The sequence below is a fragment of the Octopus bimaculoides genome, chromosome 20 (genome assembly GCF_046866305.1).
Source record: "Octopus bimaculoides isolate indiv1 chromosome 20, ASM4686630v1, whole genome shotgun sequence".
In the NCBI taxonomy this organism is placed as follows: Eukaryota; Metazoa; Mollusca; class Cephalopoda; order Octopoda; family Octopodidae; genus Octopus; species Octopus bimaculoides.
This window is the reverse complement of record NC_142947.1, coordinates 13,679,037-13,700,594: the sequence shown is the minus strand read 5'-3', so window position 1 is coordinate 13,700,594 and position 21,558 is coordinate 13,679,037. Positions and strand designations below refer to the sequence as shown.

General features: G+C 37.8%; 1 protein-coding gene across 3 annotated transcripts; it reads left to right on the top strand.

Annotated features, from left to right (window-relative positions):
- Window positions 1–4,977: 4,977 nt before the first annotated feature.
- Window positions 4,978–21,172, top strand: LOC106880838 (E3 ubiquitin-protein ligase FANCL). Of its 3 annotated transcripts, XM_014930973.3 has the most exons (4): window positions 10,260–11,217; window positions 15,499–15,544; window positions 16,614–16,874; window positions 18,615–21,172. In XM_014930973.3, the coding sequence occupies exons 1-4, from the start codon at window positions 11,204–11,206 to the stop codon at window positions 19,470–19,472; spliced, it is 1,179 nt and encodes a 392-aa protein (XP_014786459.2). In that variant the 5' UTR covers window positions 10,260–11,203; the 3' UTR covers window positions 19,473–21,172. The 3 variants fall into 3 exon arrangements, with proteins under 3 accessions (XP_089194152.1, XP_052831057.1, XP_014786459.2); XM_089338026.1 differs by lacking the exons at window positions 10,260–11,217; window positions 15,499–15,544 and adding an exon at window positions 4,978–5,127; XM_052975097.2 differs by lacking the exon at window positions 15,499–15,544 and having other exon boundaries at window positions 10,259–11,217.
- The last annotated feature ends 386 nt before the right edge of the window (window positions 21,173–21,558 follow it).

The window sequence follows — 21,558 nt, the reverse complement described above, 5'->3', positions numbered from 1 at the left end:
ACGTCCAGTTCGGGGGCTGGTATAACTCTCGATGCCAAAGTTTGGTGCCAAACCCGCTTGGATTTATTTATAGACACTGCATATAGTTACTTGCCATTGAGACACGTGGTTAGGCAGATTTTTATACCGTGCCTTGTGTCTCTAAGCAATATTCATGCTCTGGGTATATAGTTTGTTCTATTTGAAAGTCAGAATGCTGCTAGAATATGAGAAACCAGGAGAAGGAAAAAACGAGAAGTCCAATGATGTCAAGAAAATTTCCATCCTTTCAGTCACAAGATCGTTGACTGGACTAAGAAAAGCTAATCCACGCTCAGACAAAGTAACATTTAAACATTTCTCATTTGACTGTTTTCAGGTATTAGCTACTATATTTAGCTCAGTTAATAAATTATCAATTAATCTCCCAGTTGATGCTGATTAATTGCTGATATCTATTCAATTTAGTTTTTTTTTATGCCCATAATGAGTTCTCATTTATGATATGCAACTATGCAACTTATCATCTTCTTTCAAACATAATAAATATTCTGGTCAGGATGTCCTGAGATTATTGTACAAGTTTCATTGAAAAGAAAGCAAGGGGCACAGCACAAAGACTACTTTTCAACGCTCTAACATATCCGGTGTCTTGAACAGGTTTTACCATTTAGAAAAAAGCCATAGACGATATGCAAAAGAATATTTATCAGAATGTCGAAGAGTGCTTTTTTTTTCGGATTTCCAAACCATTTCGTGAAGACAATGCAGTTGATCTACATTGATTTTATCAATAATTCCAATATCAAGCAAAGTCAAGACAGAAGCATTCGTGGGTCGCTGCTCTGCTCTTCCTGTTCACTTGATATTTTAGCTGGAATTTCTGCATCAGTTGATATCTGTGGCTCGGCCTACATCGTATGCTTCTCTTGCTATTGGTATTTCAGAGCTAGTTACCATTCCATTTTTTTGCTGATGGTGTCAGAAACTGAATTATTGTTGGTAAGCTGTTAACAGTTGAATTATTCAATAGCTTCCACCATCTCTTGCTTGCTTTACTTTCCAGCTTTCTCTTCAGACGTAAACAATATTATTTGGAAAACAAATCATAAATTCTTTTCCTTTTTTTTTTTGTCATATTGTTGGTATGTAATATTAAAAAAAACAAGATCAAGAACAAGAACAAGAACAACAAGAACAAGAACAACAAGAACAACAACAACAACAACAACAACAACAACAGCAACGGCAGCAACAACAACAATAACAACAAAAGTATAATGAATATCTTTCACGCGGAATAAATGTTGCAAAGAATGTTATTTCTTAATTTTCCTTCGCCGTACAAAAAGTCTAAGCTTTATGAAAAATCGATTAATCGGTAAATAACCGATTGTGAAAGTTCCAGACAAACATTAACCAATTTCAATAAATCTTGAAACGTAATACGAATATTCTCCAGTTAAAACGTTTCGTAATGTCACTTGAGATGCGAGATTATGGTGCAGCGTCTGCAACTAACACTTGTCTTAGAAGGGAGATGCGATTGTGTTGTGCTGAGGCTACAAGGTGCTCTGTGTTAGAGCTATTGATAGTTTGTAATTTGCCTTTTAAAATCAAAATAGCAGCCACGTTTCTAGATTCAAATTGCTACAAATTAAAGACGTGAGGAACGGTGAAAAATGAAAATGTCTGGTTAGAATTCGAATATAGTTGTGAGACGCCTTTGAAGTTGTTATCAATGCCAAATGGCTCCTGTGTTCCATCTCTGATTGGTTATGTGGATTCTTGCTTCAGAGAAATTCGATGAAAGCGCTGTTGTCCTAGATATCTGTTAAGCTTTCGACTGTGTTTTACGCTCAAACTTCCTACCGAAACTTGCCGTCTACGGACTCCATCCATCTGTCAACTCTATGATCGGTAGCTTCCTACGAGATCACACCTTCGCAGTGTGTATTGACGGAATTCGTTTGGTCCTACTCTCAGTCAAGTCTCGTAAACTCCAGGTTTAATTTTGTCCCCTACTCTGTCTGTCTATCTGTCTGTTTGTCTCTCCCTCTCTTTCTCTCTCGTCACATATATAACACTTTCGCCCCAACCATGCATCATTCAATGCAACCGAGACACCACATGCCAAATCTGAACCGATTCCACATTGAAGAATATCTTTTAGGGTCACGCCAATCTTGTCTCAATAAACTCTGATACTCGAAGATGGCTGATCATGTAACTCTCCTCCTTCAGACATCTTCAGTCTACTGGTCTCCCCTACCCTCATTTCTCTTGTAGTGTCTAGAATAGTTATCCCTAGGGCATCGACTCTCTGAAATCTTCGCCCTTTTAATGTCTTTCCTGCAGATGTCGATTTGCAACAGTCTAAACGAAATATTTACGGTATCAATGTTATCAGTCCTGTGAGGTAGGAACTTCAAAGGGCATAAATACTGCCTCTTTCTTCAAATAGACATACATTTGCTAGGAGTGTACACACACACACACACACACACACACACACACACACACACACACACACACACACACACACACACACAGACACACACACACACATACACACACACACACACGTATACATACATGCATTCATATATGCATACCTGAGGTACATGCATGCATACATACCTATCTACATATATGCGTACATACATATACAAACCTATATATATATATATGTATATATTTATGTATAAATATACATACATACACACACATAAACCTATATATACATTGCCTTCCACAATGTAACCTCGTGGGCATCGGTGCCGTCTTTGAACTTTCCGTCTTTCCGACGAAGGGCTCCGCCCGAAACGTCATACTCTCTCTCTCTTTCCTTTCCCGAGCGTCCAATAACACTATCCGTATCACGTCCTCACTTTGTTGTTTTTTTGTCATTGTTTTTTGTGTTTTTTTGAACCTATGTTTAAGAATGCTTTTTTAGGTGATTTTAAATGTCTTGCCCGCTCACGTTTTGGTATGCTGCTATATTTCATGTTGAGAACAATTTAGGTCTTAATAGACACAAAATGTGATCTATTTCTAGCACATTAATTGTCCACGTTAGTGGTCAACGTTATTTTTTAAAAATGTACCTTAATCTCCTGAGATTGCAGATACTATTTCTGAATCTCTTTGATTCTTTAGATGTGCTGGCCTCCTGATAATTAATCGATATTAATTAATATATGATTAATTACCAGATTTTATAATAATATATATATATATATTTATATATATGTAATAGATAATGACGACAGTAAAGGCAACCATTCTGAGAAGAGTACCAATCGCCGACTTTCCTTCGTTGTAAGATTATCATCTTTGGGGGACTCACAGCCCCAGGCGAATCTGAAGGGGCGGGCGTCACTCTCGTCAACCTTCATGAATTTTATTAGGGAAGAGCAGTTCAGTCCTTCACCTCCACCGGTAGATAGGTCTTAAAAAAAAAAGTTAATTAAATGTTTCGTAGGAAAAGAAAAAAAATCTGTCCTCCGCCCTCTCAAGTCTCAGTGCATAATAAATACAACATATTTCACTAGATACAAAAATAAAAGATAAAACCTCTGGCCTACTTTGCAAAAGAATGCGACGGGAAATTTTTCAAAAAATGAACTTAGCTGACAGCCGCATCCATCCTACACGTTATAAGCAACCGTCCAGCATAATACCAGAGGTCATTTGTCTTCAGAGACTAGACAAGCGAGTTAAAAGTACAGTCGTGGCCAAAAGTTTGGAGAATAGCTCTGAAAATTAGAATTCTTATATTAAATGCTCAAAGTTATATTTAATTTGCAATATATTAGAGCATAAGCGCAAGAGTGGCTGTGTGGTAAGTAGCTTGCTTACCAACCACATGGTCCCGGGTTCATTCCCACTGCGTGGCACCTTGAACAAGTGCCTTCTACTATAGCCTCGGGCCAACCAAAGCCTTGTGAGTGGATTTGGTAGACGGAAACTGAAAGAATCCCGTCGTATATATGTATATATAGATATATATGTATGTGTGTGTGTATATGTTTGTGTGTCTGTATTTGTCCCCCCAACATCGCTTGACAACCGATGGTGGTGTGTTTACATCCCCGTAACTTAGCAGTTCGGCAAAAGAAACCGAAAGAATAAGTACTAGGCTTCCAAAGAATAAGTCTTGGGGTCGATTTGCTTGACTAAAGGCGGTGCTCCAGCATAGCCGCAGTCACAATGACTGAAACAAGTAAAAGAGTGAGAGAGAGAGAGAGAGTAAAAGAGTATATTATTACTTTGTTAAAAGCTTGGAACATAGGCTGTGTGGTAAGAAGCTTACTTCTCAACCACATGGTTCCGGGTTCAGTTCATCTGCTTGGCACCCTGGGCAAGTGTCTTCTACTCTAGCCTCGGGCCGACCAAAGCCTTGTGAGTGGATTTGGTAGACGGAGACTGAAAGAAACCCGTCGCATGTATATATATATATATATATATATATATATATATATTAGGTTGTTTCATATGAAATGTCGCATTTTAATAGCTTGTTATTTCAGTCATTTAACAACTCAATTATGTATACCTAGCACGTAATCTTGACTCTTTTTCTTTCCCAACAATATTAATACCAAATACAAAATTCGTACCCACAGACCTTATGAAAATGGTAACAGCCAAACTATGTTGAGTGATTTTCTCGTATGAGTACAAACTACGTCACTCTGTCGCAGAAGCTCTACGAAATATCAAGCGGACCGTGGCAATGGTTTTGTTGACATCAGAACTGTTCAGTGATGGTTCCAAAGCTCTAATTAAGAAGATGATAGCCTTGAAAATAAAACAAGGGGTAGGCCAAAATCAGTTATTCGGCTTGATGGATTAAATGCTCTCCTCACTCATTAGTTTTTCGCCAATGACTTGGTATCGTTTCCACATTCGCCCTATTCGTCAGATTTAACACCTGCAGACTTCTATCTCTTCAGCAAGATGAAAATGCAGCTTAAAGGTCACCGTTTTAACACCGTTGTCGAGATCAAGAGCAAATCGCAGACAGTTCTCAACTCGTTTACGGAACACGACTTCCAGGCTGGATTTCAAAAGTGGCAGGAAAGCTGGGTCCGAGGTATTGCTGCGCGAGGTGACTATTTCGAAAGAGATGATGTTAAAACATAGGTAAATAAGTTATTTTTTATTAGTCCGGGAACCTTTTGTCGCGACCCCGTATATTTTGGGAGTGATTCAGTTGTTTCATTAAAAAAAATATTAATGATATGCAAGTAATATTTTACAAGTAAAATAAATAAAATGATTAGTTTTGTCGAGATGGCCTCCTTCACCGTCAATGTGAATCTTAATTTTGACGATAATGGAAGTCACGTTTAGGCTCATGGCAGTCTGATAAGAACCTGTGAAAATGCATCACAGTAAGTTAAAAAGAATGGAAGATCAAGTAAGAGTAAACAAAACTTCCTACCATGTCACCATAATACAAAGAAGATAGGTGCGGTTATTTTTCCGTTGTGTAGTTAAAGAAATACGAGGAGGTGCTGAAAAGCTTTGGATAAAAGAAAAATACAGGTGGATCAGTTAATTATGATTTTATTCAACATATTCCCTTCTCAGATTCACACACTTATTGCAACGGTCCTTCAGGTTTGCTAAGCCCTGTAAAAGAACTCGGAATGTTGGGCCTCCAACCAGGCCTTTCGCGACACCTTTAAAGCTAGGAACTTATCAACATACCCGCGTAGAAGAACGATGGGATGTCGCACATGTGTATTAATACTAACTTTCAGGCGGTGAGCTGGCAGAATCGTTAGAATGCCGGGCAAAAGACTTACCGGAATTTCGTCTGTCTTTACGTTCTGAGTTCAAATTCCGCCGAGGTTAACTTTGCCTTTTATTCTTTCGGGGTCGTGAAATTAAGTACCAGTGAAACACCGGGGTCAATGTAATCAACTAGTCCCCCTCTCCACAAAATTTCGGGCCTTGTGTTTTTAGTAGAGAGGATTATTAATACTGACTTTATTCTTAATTTTTGGTGCAGATGTCGACCCTGTGTAGTTTCAGAAATGCATTTTCTCTAAAATATATCTTTCTCCGTTATCTTTTACTTGTTTCAGTCATTAGACTGCGGTCATGCTGGAGCACTGCCTTGAAGAATTTTTATTCAAATAAATCGACCCAGTACTTTTCTTTTAAAAGCCTGGTACTTATTTAACGTTCCTTTTGGCTCGATTTGTTTGAGGTCGATTTGTTTGATTAAAACTCTTCAACGCGGTAATGATCTGCCTCAACATTGTCATAGTCTAGTGACAGAAACAAGTAAACGATTGATTTCTATACTGAGTAGAACGAATTTTTACAGATTTATGGATGAAGATTTGATTTTGAAAACTAGTATTTGATGGAAAATGTCTACAATAAAGTAGCTTTAATTCGATTGTGTATTTTGTTTAGTGCTAAAGAAAGTTGTACGTATCTAAAGTTGGCTTTTGTTTTGGTTAATAGATATTTTAAAAAGAGAAGCATGTGCCGTGTCAGATAAAGGTCAACTGTAGGCTAAAATATAAATATGGTGTTATCAAGAAAGAGAAATATTAACATCGTAAATTGAAAGGCCAACCATATAAAGGTTATAGTTTAAATTTTCTGGAAAAAACCTCGAAAAGACTAAAGAAAAATAGAATTTTAAGTTCTGCATAAATTCATTGTGCATGTACTTTTCTATTGCGTATTACTTTGTTAAATAGGTTTAAATACTGATGTGTATATAGTTAGTGCCTCCTTATACACTCTATGTGTGTGTGTGTGAGTGCGTGTGTGTGTGTTTTTGAGTGTATTTATTTATTTATTTACACGGACTTTTCGAAGACATAAAGCTATTTGAAAAAATTAAATAGAGTGCGGGTTTCTCGAAGTCAGCTTTATAAAACAAATTATATGATACTAAGCATATAAGATGCTTTTCTCCCCCCCCCCCCCCAAAAAAAATGTCTCATAATATCACTTCCGGTCCTATATGGGTGTATATTACATGATTTTATGCAGTAAAGTTTTTTTTTCCTGAAAATGCATTGCTGAAATAAGGATGTGTTTAATTCCCGTGCCTCTTTCGTGTAATTAGATATGGTAATTGCCAGTTTAAGGCTAACACACATACCCTACACATATTTATATAAATCTACAAATTTATACAAATCTACAAACATACATACATATATACGTATACACAAACGAGGGTGGGCTGAAAAGTTCATAGGCAGACTATGAAGGAGTGATGCCAGAGCTGTGAAATCTTGCACGCATTAATTTCAACTCTACTTATCAATTACTGCATTATTTCTTTCCAGGCAAATTGACATCTGGTTGTTCAAAGAAGACTTCAGATGTCACTAGTTGCGACTTCTATTGGAAATGGACAAAATTTTGCATGGTGGTGATATCAAGTACCTGCAGAAAAAGGGTTCAGCCCCCAATGACATTCATGCTTCCATGGTAGCTATATAAGGGCAGTGGAGGCGCAATGGCCCAGTGGTTAGGGCAGCGGACTCGCGTTCATAGGATCGCGGTTTCGATTCCCCGACCGGGCGTTGTGAGTGTTTATTGAGCGAAAACACCTAAAGCTCCACGAGGCTCCGGCAGGAGATGGTGGCGAACCCTGCTGTACTCTTCCACCACAACTTTCTCTCACTCTTACTTCCTGTTTCTGTTGTGCCTGTAATTCAAAGGGTCAGCCATGTCACACTCTGTGTCACGCTGAATATCCCCGAGAACTACGTTAAGGATACGTGTCTGTGGAGTGCTCAGCCACTTGCACGTTAATTTCACGAGCAGGCTGTTCCGTTGATCGGATCAACTGGAACCCTCGACGTCGTAAGCGACCGAGTGCCAACAACGGTTGCTATATAAGGGCATGGCACTCCAGCTTTATCGTTAGAACAAATGTGAGCAGCTGAATTTACGGGAGAATCTTAAAGGTTTCCCAAGGTCTGGACATCCTGCAACCGCCACCACCGTGGAAAACATTGATCGTGTTCACCATTTGGTGATGGATGATAGACGATTGACTAAAAATCGAATGACCAATGCTATAGTATATTCAACGAGAGAGTTGAGAATATTCTGCATAATGTACGTATATGCATATAGCATATATACACGGAAGGGTTCCATGGTTTTACTCTTTCTAATTTCACTCACGGCGTTGTTCAACTCGAGACTAGAGTGTAAGATATTTGTCTAAGGTGCTACACAGCGGGACTGCAGCAAGAGCTACATGGTTACGAACGTAACTTTTTAATTACACATTCGTGCCTGCGCCTATATTACAAACATGTTTTTTAGAATCCACAGCTTAGTGAGGCAACTACTACACTTAGTTCGCTGTGACTCTGAGTTCAAGTGTAACCATATGAATTTTTCTCCAGAGACGTTATCTTTTCTCATCGTTGTACTTGTCTTATTTCTACTGTTCGTGTTCGTCTCTCGTGCTGCTCATTTATGCCTCAGTAGCTTATGTTGTGTTGACACTGTCAAACTGAGCTAAATATGTCGAAATTTAATGATATTTGGTCTATAACTGACGAAGGATTGAACATTTCTGCGTCTACTGCCCCCGCGCGCGTTTTTTGTTTTTTTCCCGTATGTCTTGTTGTCGTCCCTTCCTCTGTGTTACGTTTTTATTGATAATATTAAAATGGCTTTCAACTTGTCCACTGCCATGGCGAAGAAAAAGTTATTTGGATGTAAACACTTTTCTGTATTCTCATTGGTATTTCTCAGTTGGAGAACCATACAGTTTTTATAACGCTGATAAAATGAACAAATTAGAATTATTAGCGGACACATACTCAGACAGCATCGACAATCAAACTGAAATCTTTTATTCAAAGACATGTACAAATATATTATAAGTATTACAAATAGAAACGTGGAACAAATGACCATCAAAACGTATTTCAATTCCTAATCTGTTGTATCTATTTCATTTAACCAAATCTGTCTGCATTTCAACCACATTATTTCTAACCTTAACACTAACTATCACAGTTGCATAACGATCAAGAACATAAAAATCGCATCTTTGTTTCTACAATGGGTAATAAAAGATTTGTCTGGGTTAGCTTTACTTTCCATTGAAATACAATTACACTGAAATATATTATAACAAAGGAATTTGATATCTTCGCAAGAATTAAACCTAAACAAAAGAGGCTGTTGCAGTTGCTATATACAGTCTTTCATATTCCTTCGTTTTGTTTTCATCTAACATTTAAAATGTAAAATAATTAAATTAAACGTTTTCTTTTACTTTGTTTTGATGCTATGGTATACCATACAATGTAAAAGTATGAGATTATTGTAAAACTATTTTGTGTTATTGTGTGGTTTTTAAATACAAAATAACGATTATATACTTCCTTTAAAATGTATCTTCCGTCTATTTTAATTTTAAATACAAAATAATTATTTACTTCCTTTGAAATTGTATCTTTGTGTTTTGATTATAACTGCAAAATAAAAATGACTACCAAAATGAAAATGACAGGAGAATGGCTGATGACAGCAATAACATATAATATGAAGGATGGGAAGATTTTGAAGGATACCAAGACCCAGAAGGGGATATGGTATTGAATTGACAATACAGGCAACTACGGAGGATTTGAACAATGTAGTGGATGAGATTGTGTTGCCAGAAGAGGTAAGATTGAGAGTCAGTGTAGAGCGAAGGCCGCCGATATGTTTCACATGTGGAGAGAGAGGCCACATGAAGGCGTGGTGCGCCCAAAGAGAACAACAAACAGAACAGGTGGACAAACAGGAGATGCCTTTTCCATGCGCTGCTCCCACCCCTAACTATTGACTCTAGCTACACAAGTCTTAACTTTTTAGCACACGAATCTTATTTTATAGATCACGGAGGGACGAAAGGTAAAGTTAACTTCGATTCGGTGCTATTTGAACTCAGAACATAATGAGCCGTAACCACATAGTGCAAAGCATTTTGTCCGGCGCTTTGCCAACCCAACTCCCTATATACATTAAAAATCCTTTCTACTATAGGCACAAGGCCTGAACTTTTGGGGGAGGGGTTAAGGCGATTAAATCGACCCCAGTACTCAATTGGTACTTAATTTATCGATCCCGAAGGATTAAAGGCAAAGTCAACCTCGGCGGAATTTGAACTCAGAACGTAGCGACAAACAAAATGCCGCTAAGCATTTCGCCCGACATGCTAACAATTCTGTCAGCTCACCGCCTCCTGTATACATTAATAAGCAGGGGGATAACAGCAACATCGTATTGCAAGGAAATTGATTGTATGCATGAGAATTTGAAAAAGAAGCAACTCAGACGAGTGACTAGAGATGGCCCAATTTTGCTCCACGACAATGCACCCCCTCACACTCCCCAAGCTACTGTCCAAAAGTTGCAAAGCCTGAACTATGAGATTTTGCAACATCCTCCCTATTCTCCTGATATCTCTCCTACTGATTACTTATTTAAGCATTTTGAGCTTTTCCTAAGCAATAAAACATTCTTAAATAGAGAAGAGATAATTGAAGCATTCGGACAGTTTATCACACCAAAAGTTGGAATTTTGTTTTTAAAGATGGAATATATGACAGAGAAACGCATGGATCATGCTTTGATTAAATAAATCAGTTCTCTAACACTTCTGAAACATTTTATTGTTACCTTTCAAATACGACATTTCATGTGAAACAACCTAATATTTTGCATTACTATTACTTTAACAGCAATTACCTTCCTTCAGAAGAACCTGGAAAAACTTGTAGAAAATCTCTTGGCTTGGGACTAAAGTAGGCGATTGCAATAGTGAAGGGCGACAAATTAGTAGAGCATTCGTAGCATAATGGCAAATTTCGTTCGGTCTCTGCTGCGTTATATTGGCGACAGGGTAGCTTTTAATATTTTCGAAAAATTAAGTAGCGAGCTGGCAGAATCGTTTGCAAGTCGAGCAAAATGCCGAAAGAATAAGTACTAGGCTTACAAAGAATCAGTCCTGGGGTCGATTTCTTCGACTAAAGGCGGTGCTCCAGCATGGCTGCAGTCAAATGACTGAAGCAAATAAAAAGAATAGCCTTGCCGAGAAGTACGTTCCAATTTTCGGGAAATTTGCGAAGATAATTGAAATACCAGTTTTAAGCTCATTAACCTCATACCAGTTTCCGCTTAACACGACCGGATTTTCACAAAATATAGCCGCTTATCGAAAACGATGCACAGTTTTAAGTAAGTAACGACCTACTTATTGCTATCTCTTGCAAAGCTCATTTGTTATACAAGTAATACTATACTTCAACCCTTAATCATTTTCTGCACACGGATGTTGTTCACTTTCAACCTTGACACTTTCATGCAAAACCTGTTTTGTCGTCATGAACATGAATGTTAAAAATAATTCACGAATGAAGGAAACAACAACCTTATCTCTTAAGCTAGCTACACAAAACATAATAATTACTGCATTATATGTCTCGTCATATCTGGTGTTGCTGCTTAAACCGTCCAAAGTTCTTAAGAAATACCAGGTTCTACAATCACTGTTACACCACACGTTTCAGTTCTTGTGCTGCAGTGTGGAGGCTTGTGTACCAGTGGCATATGGTGGTTGTTGAATCAGGTATGCTGCTACACCCAATGCCACCAAATTTCAAGCAGGGGATATAACGAAAGTTTTCCATTAAGCCATTACCTACCAGTCATCTCATATGAGATAATTTAAAAATTACAAATTTCGTAATTGTCTGTCAATATTTACACATATCTAACCTTTTTGCTATATCTACTAGGTATATTTCTCTGATATTCAAATGAGGTTTGCTAATTTTTCACCCAATATCTCGCTTATTTCTATTTAAAATGTTATTTTGAAATGTTATTTTGATCATTCCAGCGTGTTTCTAAGGCTGTTTTATGCTAGAAATCAAAGTTTCATAAAAAAAATTCCAGTTAATAGAATTATGGGAGGTAATGGGTTAAGATTTGTGATTAAATTAATGAATAAGGTTAATGTTTATAATGAATTTGCCATTTTCAATGGGTTTGCAGCACACACGGAATATACGCCCTTATTGTGTACTTCACTGACTCTGAGAACTACTTCTGTAGAGTGCATGCTCCTGTTAGGACCGCCCATGCGGGATAAGTCAAAGGATAGAGACCAAACTAATATATACCACTTCTTTCCAGAGGTAAAGTGGGTAGCACCCAATATTTAAACAGTCGTTTTTATACAATTCTTAATAATATTTAATTATAGATTTTTTTTTAAAACATCGAAAGGCTAGGACGGTCCACCCGAGTAAAATAGGAATCAAAGAGATCCATTAATAATAATAATAATAAGAAGAAGAAGAAGAACAAGGTTGAGAAACACTATGTTAGAAGATTCGTGTTTAAATCTATCTGGCCATGTGAGGATAATCAATCATTTGGAAAGATAAACTCAGGAATCCGAATTAATTGATGATGATCTTCGGCGGCAGCAATTATTAGTCAATAAGAGGATTTGTAGAAAGGTTCGATAAGTTCATATCAATTGAAAGCTTTTAATATGGATCACTATCGGTAATTGGCGACCATCCATGAAGTTAGTCGATACGGTTGATTTTTATGTATGGGTTTATAATTCTGAGTGGAGGCGCAAAGGCCCAGTGGTTAGGGTAGCGGGCTCGCGGTCATAGGATCGCGGTTTCGATTCCCAGACCAGGCGTTGTGAGTGTTTATTGAGCGAAAACACCTAAAGCTCCACGAGGCTCCTGCTGTACTCTTTCACCACAACTTTCTCTCACTCTTACTTCCTGTTTCTGTTGTGCCTGTAATTCAAAGGGTCAGCCTTGTCACACTGTGTCACGCTGAATATCCCCGAGAACTACGTTAAGGGCACACGTGTCTGTGGAGTGCTCAGTCACTTGCACGTTAATATTACGAGCAGGCTGTTCCGTTGATCGGATCAACTGGAACCCTCGACGTCGTAAGCGACCGAGTGCCAACAACAACATATAATTCTGAAGCGCAGTAGCTACATTGTGTCATGATGTACAACTAACTGTGTACACCAGTTTTCTGGTGTTATTTCATTTTGTTACGTCTAGCAATCTACACACTGAGTGTGTAGAAATAACAGCAGAAGTTGAAACTGTAAAAAACTTTCTCCATAGAGCTGGAGTAGAGAATTGCAGTGCATCTTTATGCCGGTAATATCACCGTCAGCGGCATTGAATATCGAATTAGTGCACTTGTAAAGATAACGATGAGTTAATGACTGGACGGACGATTAATCTAGACCAGGCCTGGCCAACTCGAATTACATTGCAGGTCGCTTGTACACTGACAGAATCGAAAGCATTTTGCCTTCTCATGCTATTATTACAATAATGAATAAATGATCTTAATAGTTATCGCCAAGCTAACACGGCAGTCCAAGAAAATAGGACGAATGCTGCCGTTGATTAGCTCCAAGAGGCCATCGCCTCTAGATAGCAATGTGACACACAAACCTCAACATGAAATATTTTCGTTGCAACAGTAGGGATCTTGTTCAAAACGGGGGCACCAGTTTTCATTTATGTTTTATGTAGTGTTTTTGGTACCGAAAGACTTTCAAGCTTCGTATACTTATCTATTTTGTCTTATAAAACAGAAAAAAATTTTTGTATTCGAATTTATTTCATGTAAAAAATTGTCTTATTTCGATAATTTCTACTAATCACTGACGTCTATTCAGTTGAAAACAGTTAGCGCTGTAACGGTGTATATCGTATTAATCCCCTAAGCCTAACCCTAACCCTAAAACTAACCCTAACTCTAAAACTAACCCTAACTCTAGAATCCGAACTCTAAAATTGTTACACGCATAGATACGCACAGCGTAATTTATTATATAAACAATATATGCGTATAAATTACGATTAAACCGGATGAAATATGTGACAGGGAATAACATTTTTATGACCGGTCAGCAGTAACTCTATTCAGCTGAATAGACGTCAGTGATTGGTTGAAATTACAGAAATACGACAACTTTAACATGAAATAACTTGCGATGTAGGTTTTTTTGTTAAGAAGACTAAGAGTAAAAGATGTTTTATATGACACATTCTACCAGTGTCCCAAGTTTCAAAGTGTTTCGTTAGTGTTTCGTTAAGAAAATACTGGTGCCCCCGTTTTGAACAAGATCCAACAGTAGTATCTTTCTTTATTTTACTTTTTATTACAACCTTTAATTTTCTATATAATTTAAAAAAAAGACGTTTGTGTAGATAAATCCATTTCAAGAAAGTATCAAGCTGATCGCGAGCTTCAGGTTGGCGAGCTCTGATCTAGACCAAATAACAAGCTTTTGAATCTAGCTCGGTCCGGATTTTTAAGTAGAAAATTAACATCAAAAGTTATTAGAGTTACAAAGAAGGCGGCGAACTGCTAGAATCGTTAGTTCAAATGTCACCAAGGTCGACTTTGCCTTTCATCCTTTCGGGGTCGATTAAATTAAGTACCAGTTGCATACTGGGTCGATCTAATCAACTGGCCCGTCCCCCCAAATTTCGAGCCTTGTGCCTAGAGTAGAAAAGAATCGTTAGCACGCCGACCTTTACTAATGGCATTTATTTAATTTATATTTAATATTAAGCTAAGGCTTGGGCCATTGATATTTGGCGAATCAGTGTCTGTCTGCGAGTCTATGGTGGAGGACAGGAGAATTTGTAAAGATCAAGGGCAATATATACAGTAAAAATGATTAAGCTGAACCGTTTGGGCGTCGAATGAGATGTCTTATGGTATTTCTTCCGGCTCTTTGCACTCTTTGGGCTTGGTCCATTGTAAGTGATTCGTTGCCCAGCCTAACACTACGAACTGGTCTTTTGATGCCTTTGGCAAGGTACCAGGGTCAGGTCTTCATTATGAGGATAACTTCATCCTTTCTAAATCTTTCTCCGATTTGGGGGATGACTTAATTCCTTACTTCCATCCTTTCAGATGTTCTTAACATACATTTAGAGAGCTTCCTTTCCCGCTTTCACTAATCGGTAAGAAAAACAACAACAAAAACAACAAAAGCACCCACCCACCCCCCCAAAAAACAAACAAAAAAGAAAAAGAAAGAAATAGAGATTATTATAAGTTAAGTGAGCAGCTTCGGCAGGGAATCGAATGTAGCTCTACGAAATATTTTCCATGTTTTAATTTTGTGCTTCATGCTGTCTGGAGAATAAAGTCCTTATGGTCATTCAAAAAACAACAACAACAACAAGTGCTAATATTCCATTGAAAAAAAAAAGTCTGTTGAATAAGAAATTCAATGCAAAGCTCGAAAGAGGAAAAAAATCTAAAGTTTTGAGTGGAATTTTTCGTTAGAGAATTCTTTCTGAAAATTTAGGCCTTTTTCTTTTCCGTCAAATTATTTTACTTTTAAGAATTGCTTACAAGCAGTTTTTATTCCAGTTGTTGGCATTACTTGTCAAAGGGAAATAACTTGTTATTGTCATACCAGTAATCTCCCTTCATTTATAGTTTCGCGGGAAATAGCATTACGGACATTTGTGTTGAAAGAACTTGTGTAAGTTGCTTCTCATAATTATTATTTCTTTTTTTATTGTAAATCAAGATAACAAACTCAACCTCTGGTTTCTAATTGGTTAAGTAGTTCATCCTATTAATAATATAATGATTTGATATCATAGGAACATCGATAACTCTCTGTTTACATAAAGTTGTATTTGATTGATATAAGTCTTTTCCACTCTTTTTGTATATATACAATTTATATTACTTTCTAACACTACTTGTGTTTGTGTGTACGTGTATACATACACACATGTGTGTGGCTGTGTGTAGCGGAAGTAAAGAGTACGCACACCACCCGTTTTCGGCGTAACCCTAATCCTAAACACCTAGTGTGTGTATTCTGTACCTTCGCAACCTTACGAAGACAACGAGCACAGAAACAAAACAACAGGGAAGAGAAAACTCTTAACAAATTTGTATTAGTTTAATACGTGTATGTATATATATATGTTTAGCGCTTTGCTGTTGTCATCTTAATAGTAAAACACTGCATACGTATACAATAACTTTGGCAAAAGAGAAAGCTTTTGTAGGAAGCTTAAGTGGTAATCTTCAAGTTTAGGGGGGTAAAAAAAAAAAAAAAAAATTCAAGGGAAGTAACTGAACGTCTTACCAGTATTCTCCGTACATCTCTGTTTATAAATAAATCACACACGTGATTTGATTGACGTTAGGGTTAGGGCTAGAGTTAGGGTTAGGATTAGGGTTAGGGTGTGATTTATTTATAAACAGCTAGAAGAAAACGGATAATACTGGTAAGTCGTTCAGCTTTTTCCCTTGAATATTTTTATTTATTTTTTTATCCCCCTAAACTTGAAGATTACCGCTTAAGTTTTAGATAAAATCCGGTCTTTTGACCATAAAGTGTGTGTGTGTGTGTGTGTGTGTGTGTGTGGGAGAGAGAGAGAGATTCAAATGCTAATTTTCTTTTTACCCTGTATAACGTTTTATATAACCATTTTTAAAATTCTATCTGTGTGTGTGTAAGTGTGCACATGAATGCGTAGGAACACACACACTCGTACACTCGCTTTCTGTTTTTTTTTTTTTTTTTTTACTAGGGATGCTGTGTAATGGATTTGTGGGAAGTATGTCCGCAGATGGTTTGTATGAACAAAGGAGGCACATTCTACGATGGTTATATCGGTGTTATGAATCAGAATTTCCGCATGTCTCTCACACTACCCCCTGATGGTTCTCTCCAGGAAGCTGAGATAAAGTTTCAGCCTGATCTTTACTATCTTTTAATTGAGCACCAACCATTGATCAAACAGCGTCTCAGTCAGTGCCCAAATGTTACAGCTTTTCTACAGGAATTGAAAGTATGTTTAAACCATCTTTTTTTTACATGTTACACTAGCTACCTTCATTCATCATCTTTTAACGTCTGTTATCCATGCTGGCATGGGTTGGGCTGTTTGGCCAGAGCTGGCATGCTGGAAGGCTGCACCAGACTCCAGTCTGATTCGGCATGGTTTTCTACGGCTGGATGCCCTTCCTAATACCAACCATTTTACAGAGTGTAATGAGTGCTTTAATGTGCCACTGGTACAGGTGCCATTTACACGACCCCGGCCATGCCTATGATTTCAGTTGGCTTGATGGGTCTTCTTCTCAAGCCCAGCATATCCCTAAGGGTCTCGCTCATTTGTCAATGCCTCTGTAATGCTCAACGATTGAAAGGTGCTTTTTGTGCCAGTTACGTGACACTAAGATTGGCTACGTTGCCTCAGTAATTATTCTAATAAAATAATTATTATGTATAATATCACCATATTCTCTCTCACATTCAAGAAAACTGCTGAGATGTTAGAGTGATGAGCAAGCATGGGTAGTACTGTCATGCATTTCCTCTCTTCTATATATCTGTAACCTTTATTGTAATTAAATGAATAAAGTCACAGGTGTGGCTGTGTAGTTGTGTGGCAAGAAGCTTCCCTCCCAACCACATGGTTCCAGGTTCAGTCCCACTGCATGGCAGCTTGGGCAAGTGTTTTCTACTATAGCCTCAGGTTGACCAAAGCCTTGCGAGTCGATTTGGTGGATGGAAACTGAAAGAAGCCCGTCGTATATATATATATGTATATATATATGTATGTGTATGTATATGTTTGTGTCTGTGTTTGTCCCCCCAACATCGCTTGAGAACCGATGCTGGTGTGTTTACGTTCCTGTAACTTAGCGGTTCAGCAAAAGAGACCGATAGAATAAGTACTAGGCTTACAAAGAATAAGTCCTGGGATTGATTTCTTTGACTAAAGGTAGTGCTCCAGCATGACCACAGTCAAATGACTGAAACAAGTAAAAGGGTAATGGCACATAAAAGACACCATTTCGAGCGTGGCCGTTTTCGTGCGGGTGACACGTAAAAGCACCCACTACACTCTCTGAGTGGTTGGCGTTAGGAAGGGCATCCAGCTGTAGAAACTCTGCCAAATTAGATTGGAGCCTGGTGTAGCCATCCGGTTGCACCAGTCCTCAGTCAAATCGTCCAACCGATGCTAGCATGGAAAGCGGACGTTAAAGGATGATGATGATGATGATGATGATATATATATATTTTGAATATATTCTGTTGCTGATGACATAAAAGACATCTGTTGTTGGACTCACTATTTACAGTGGGGTTTTGAACAATGCCGTATATACAGCGAATAACAATAACAATAAACAAAACAAATAATAAAAATTCCCGAAAGGTAGGGAGTTCTTCACAGGGACAACTGAGGAACTCCACACAGTCTGGTTATTCTAACCGTCAGATGCACCTCAGTAGGCGCCTCTCTCCTCAACTCCTCTGGTTTACAAACGAAAGTTCAGAGCCATCCTTACCACATTCACCCACCTTTCAACAAATTTAATGAAGGGCAGAACTTCTCTCTCTACTCTCACTTTCCTTTTAAAGTGGAACTTGAAAAAGTCGATGAGGGCTTGGCTGAAGAGATTTGATGTACCAAGTCTACTAGCTTAAGCCTACAAATTTATGAGAATGATATTGAGATAAATGAATGTATTGTAGAAAGAATTTAATTGGAAATTGTTTTTTTATTTTTTTCTTGCAGGTTCTTCTTGAAAAAGTTGTTGAAAAACCTAACAGATCATCAGAACAATTTTTCCGAGTACCGAATCGATTGCTTAATGAGTTGAAGCAACTTGGCTGGGATAAATTGGTTTACATTGGTCCTGCTTTTAAAAAACTGCATCTCAGCAAGCAAGACGAAGAAGGGCGCACTCATATATTGAAGATACAACTTCATGCTGAACACCCTCGGGTACAACCTACCTGTGTTACTGACCTTCCAAAAATGTTTAAATACACCTGGAATCCAAACAGTAAACTGTTTGATCTTTACGCCCAGTTTGAAAGAGTTATCCAGTCTTATCAGATGTTCTGGAATGCTATGGAAGAAATTGACCAAAAAACATGGGTTCTGGAACCCGAGAAGCCTACATATAGTGCTACGTTTCGAAGAATAGCGTTAAGTCCAAATTCATCTCTCCAGGTAATATTTGATCCTGACGAACCCCAGAACTTCGTTCAGTGTCACTTCATTGGCGCTGAGAGCGTGGTCGATCCACTTAAGAAAAATCTAAACGCGAATCTCCAGAAATGGGACATGGGTATAAATGTTCTTCAGAATCTTGAAAATTTACTGGAGATTGATTTTCCTTCTCCGGCTTTCACGAAGAAGGAAGAATTTCTTGGGGAATGCGGTATTTGTTATTCATATCGACTTGGCATGGAACTGCCATGTAAAGTGTGTGAAAGTGCCCAGTGTGGTCAACCATATCATCAGTCATGCCTCTATGAATGGTTAAAAACTCTACCATCTAGTCGTTATAGTTACAATATGGTGTTTGGGGAATGCCCAATATGCTTGAAACCTTTATCAGTTACTATTACTACATCTGCAGATTAAAGTGTTTGTAATAATGGTAACACAAATGTTTATCATTATTCCTATGATGTTATTGTTGGATTTTATTTTCTAAATGGCTTCTCAGAAGTTATCATAAATCCTTTCAAATACTTTAATTTAACGGTTATTTATATATAATCGCATCTGTTTCCCATGGTGGCATAGGTTGGATGGTTTGACAGAACCTGGTTTGCTGTAGGACTGTGCTGAGCTCTAGTGTCAGCTTTTCGCATAATTTCTATGGCTGGATGCCCTTCTCAATGCCAATCACATTACAGTGTGTTCCAGGTGCTTTTTCATATGACTGGCCCTCCAAAAGTCACCAAGTAACTTACAAGTCAAGTAAAGAATGGGAAAACAGGAAAAATCAAAAAAAAAAAAAAAAAGCCCCTCTCAATAAGAGTGGGGAGTATTTGAAAGGTGGGGAGGTGGCCTTATGCCAGCTGTAAGGAGGTTGAAGTGTGATAGCGGTACAAGCACAGTTGTCTTGTTATAGTAAAGAGATGCATGGCTACCCCACACTATATAAGGAGGGGTGGGAGTAGCTAGGGAGAAGATAGAGATGGTGGTGATGAGATGCCAGGACACCTCAAGACACAAGAAGCTTTGCTGTTGTTAACCACTGAACTATGAAGTAAGTGTGGAAGCTGTTGTCAGTCAAGCAGACTGAGTCAAAGAGTGTTATATATATATTCCTGAAGGGCATATCATAATGGTTGTGTTGGGTGGACACATGAGCAAATGATCAGAAATCCAAACCCACAGAATTCCCTGCTAGTATGTCTCATTACAATACCATTACAATTTACAATACAATACAATACCATTACAGTACAAAACCATTATTGCAATACCATAATCCATTATATGTTGATGAAAACTGCTGAAATGTTGGGGTCACAGACAAACTTGTGTATTACTTGTGCATATTTTCTCTCTTATTTATATCTGTAACCTTTATTCTAGCCATCTGAATATAGTTTAAATACTATGTAGCAACTGTTACAGAACAAGAGATCAACACAGCACTGTTATAAGATACCGTTACTTTTACAATTACTGTAATAAATCATTATTACTACAACATACTGCTATTACTGTAAAATATTAATATTCCACTGGTCTTATGATATAGTACTTTTAGAACACAATATTATACATTAGAAAGGTAAAGACCCCTACGGTCATCAATGACCATGGGATTGCAGCTAGAAAAGTTGAAAATAGAGAATTAAAATTTTTATACACTTTATAGGCGCAGAAGTGGCTGTGTGGTAAGTAGCTTGCTTACCAACCACATGGTTCTGGGTTCAGTCCCACTGCATGGCGTCTTGGGCAAGTGTCTCCTACTATAGCCTTGGGCCGACCAAAGCCTTGTGAGTGGATTTGGTAGACGGAAACTGAAAGAAGCCTGTCGTATATATGTATGTGTGTATATATGTTTGTGTGTCTGTGTTTGTCCCCCCCCCCCGAACATCGCTTGACAACCGATGCTGGTGTGTTTACGTTCCTGTAATCTAGTGGTTCGGCAAAAAGAGACCGATAGAATAAGTACTAGGCTTCCAAAGAATAAGTCCTGGGGTCGATTTGCTTGACTAAAGGCGGTGCTCCAGCATGGCTGCAGTCAAATGACTGAAACAAGTAAAAGAGAGTAAAGAGTTTATACATTTATTATTAAAAATAAATTAGAATGAAGCAAATTTGGTGTTTTCCTTGTTCTTGATGAGTATAATTTTTCTTGTAGATAACAATATTAAATGTAGATCACGTACCAAAGCAGTTTCCTTACACTTAGATCACATACCAAAGTAGCACCATTGTCTTTCCATACTGTTACTATTACATATCACTGTTACAAGATACCATTCTTATTACAACACACTATTGTTGTTATGATATTCCACTGATGCTGTAGGTGTGTCACTTTTTACTATTATAACCAAAGGTGTATATTCCAGGTGTGCACTGCACACCTGGAATTTCAAATTTATTATAAATATTAATTTTACTCATTGATTTAATTACAAATCTTAATGGAAAACTTTGGTTATACCCCTGCTTGAAATTTGGTGGCACTGGTTGTGGC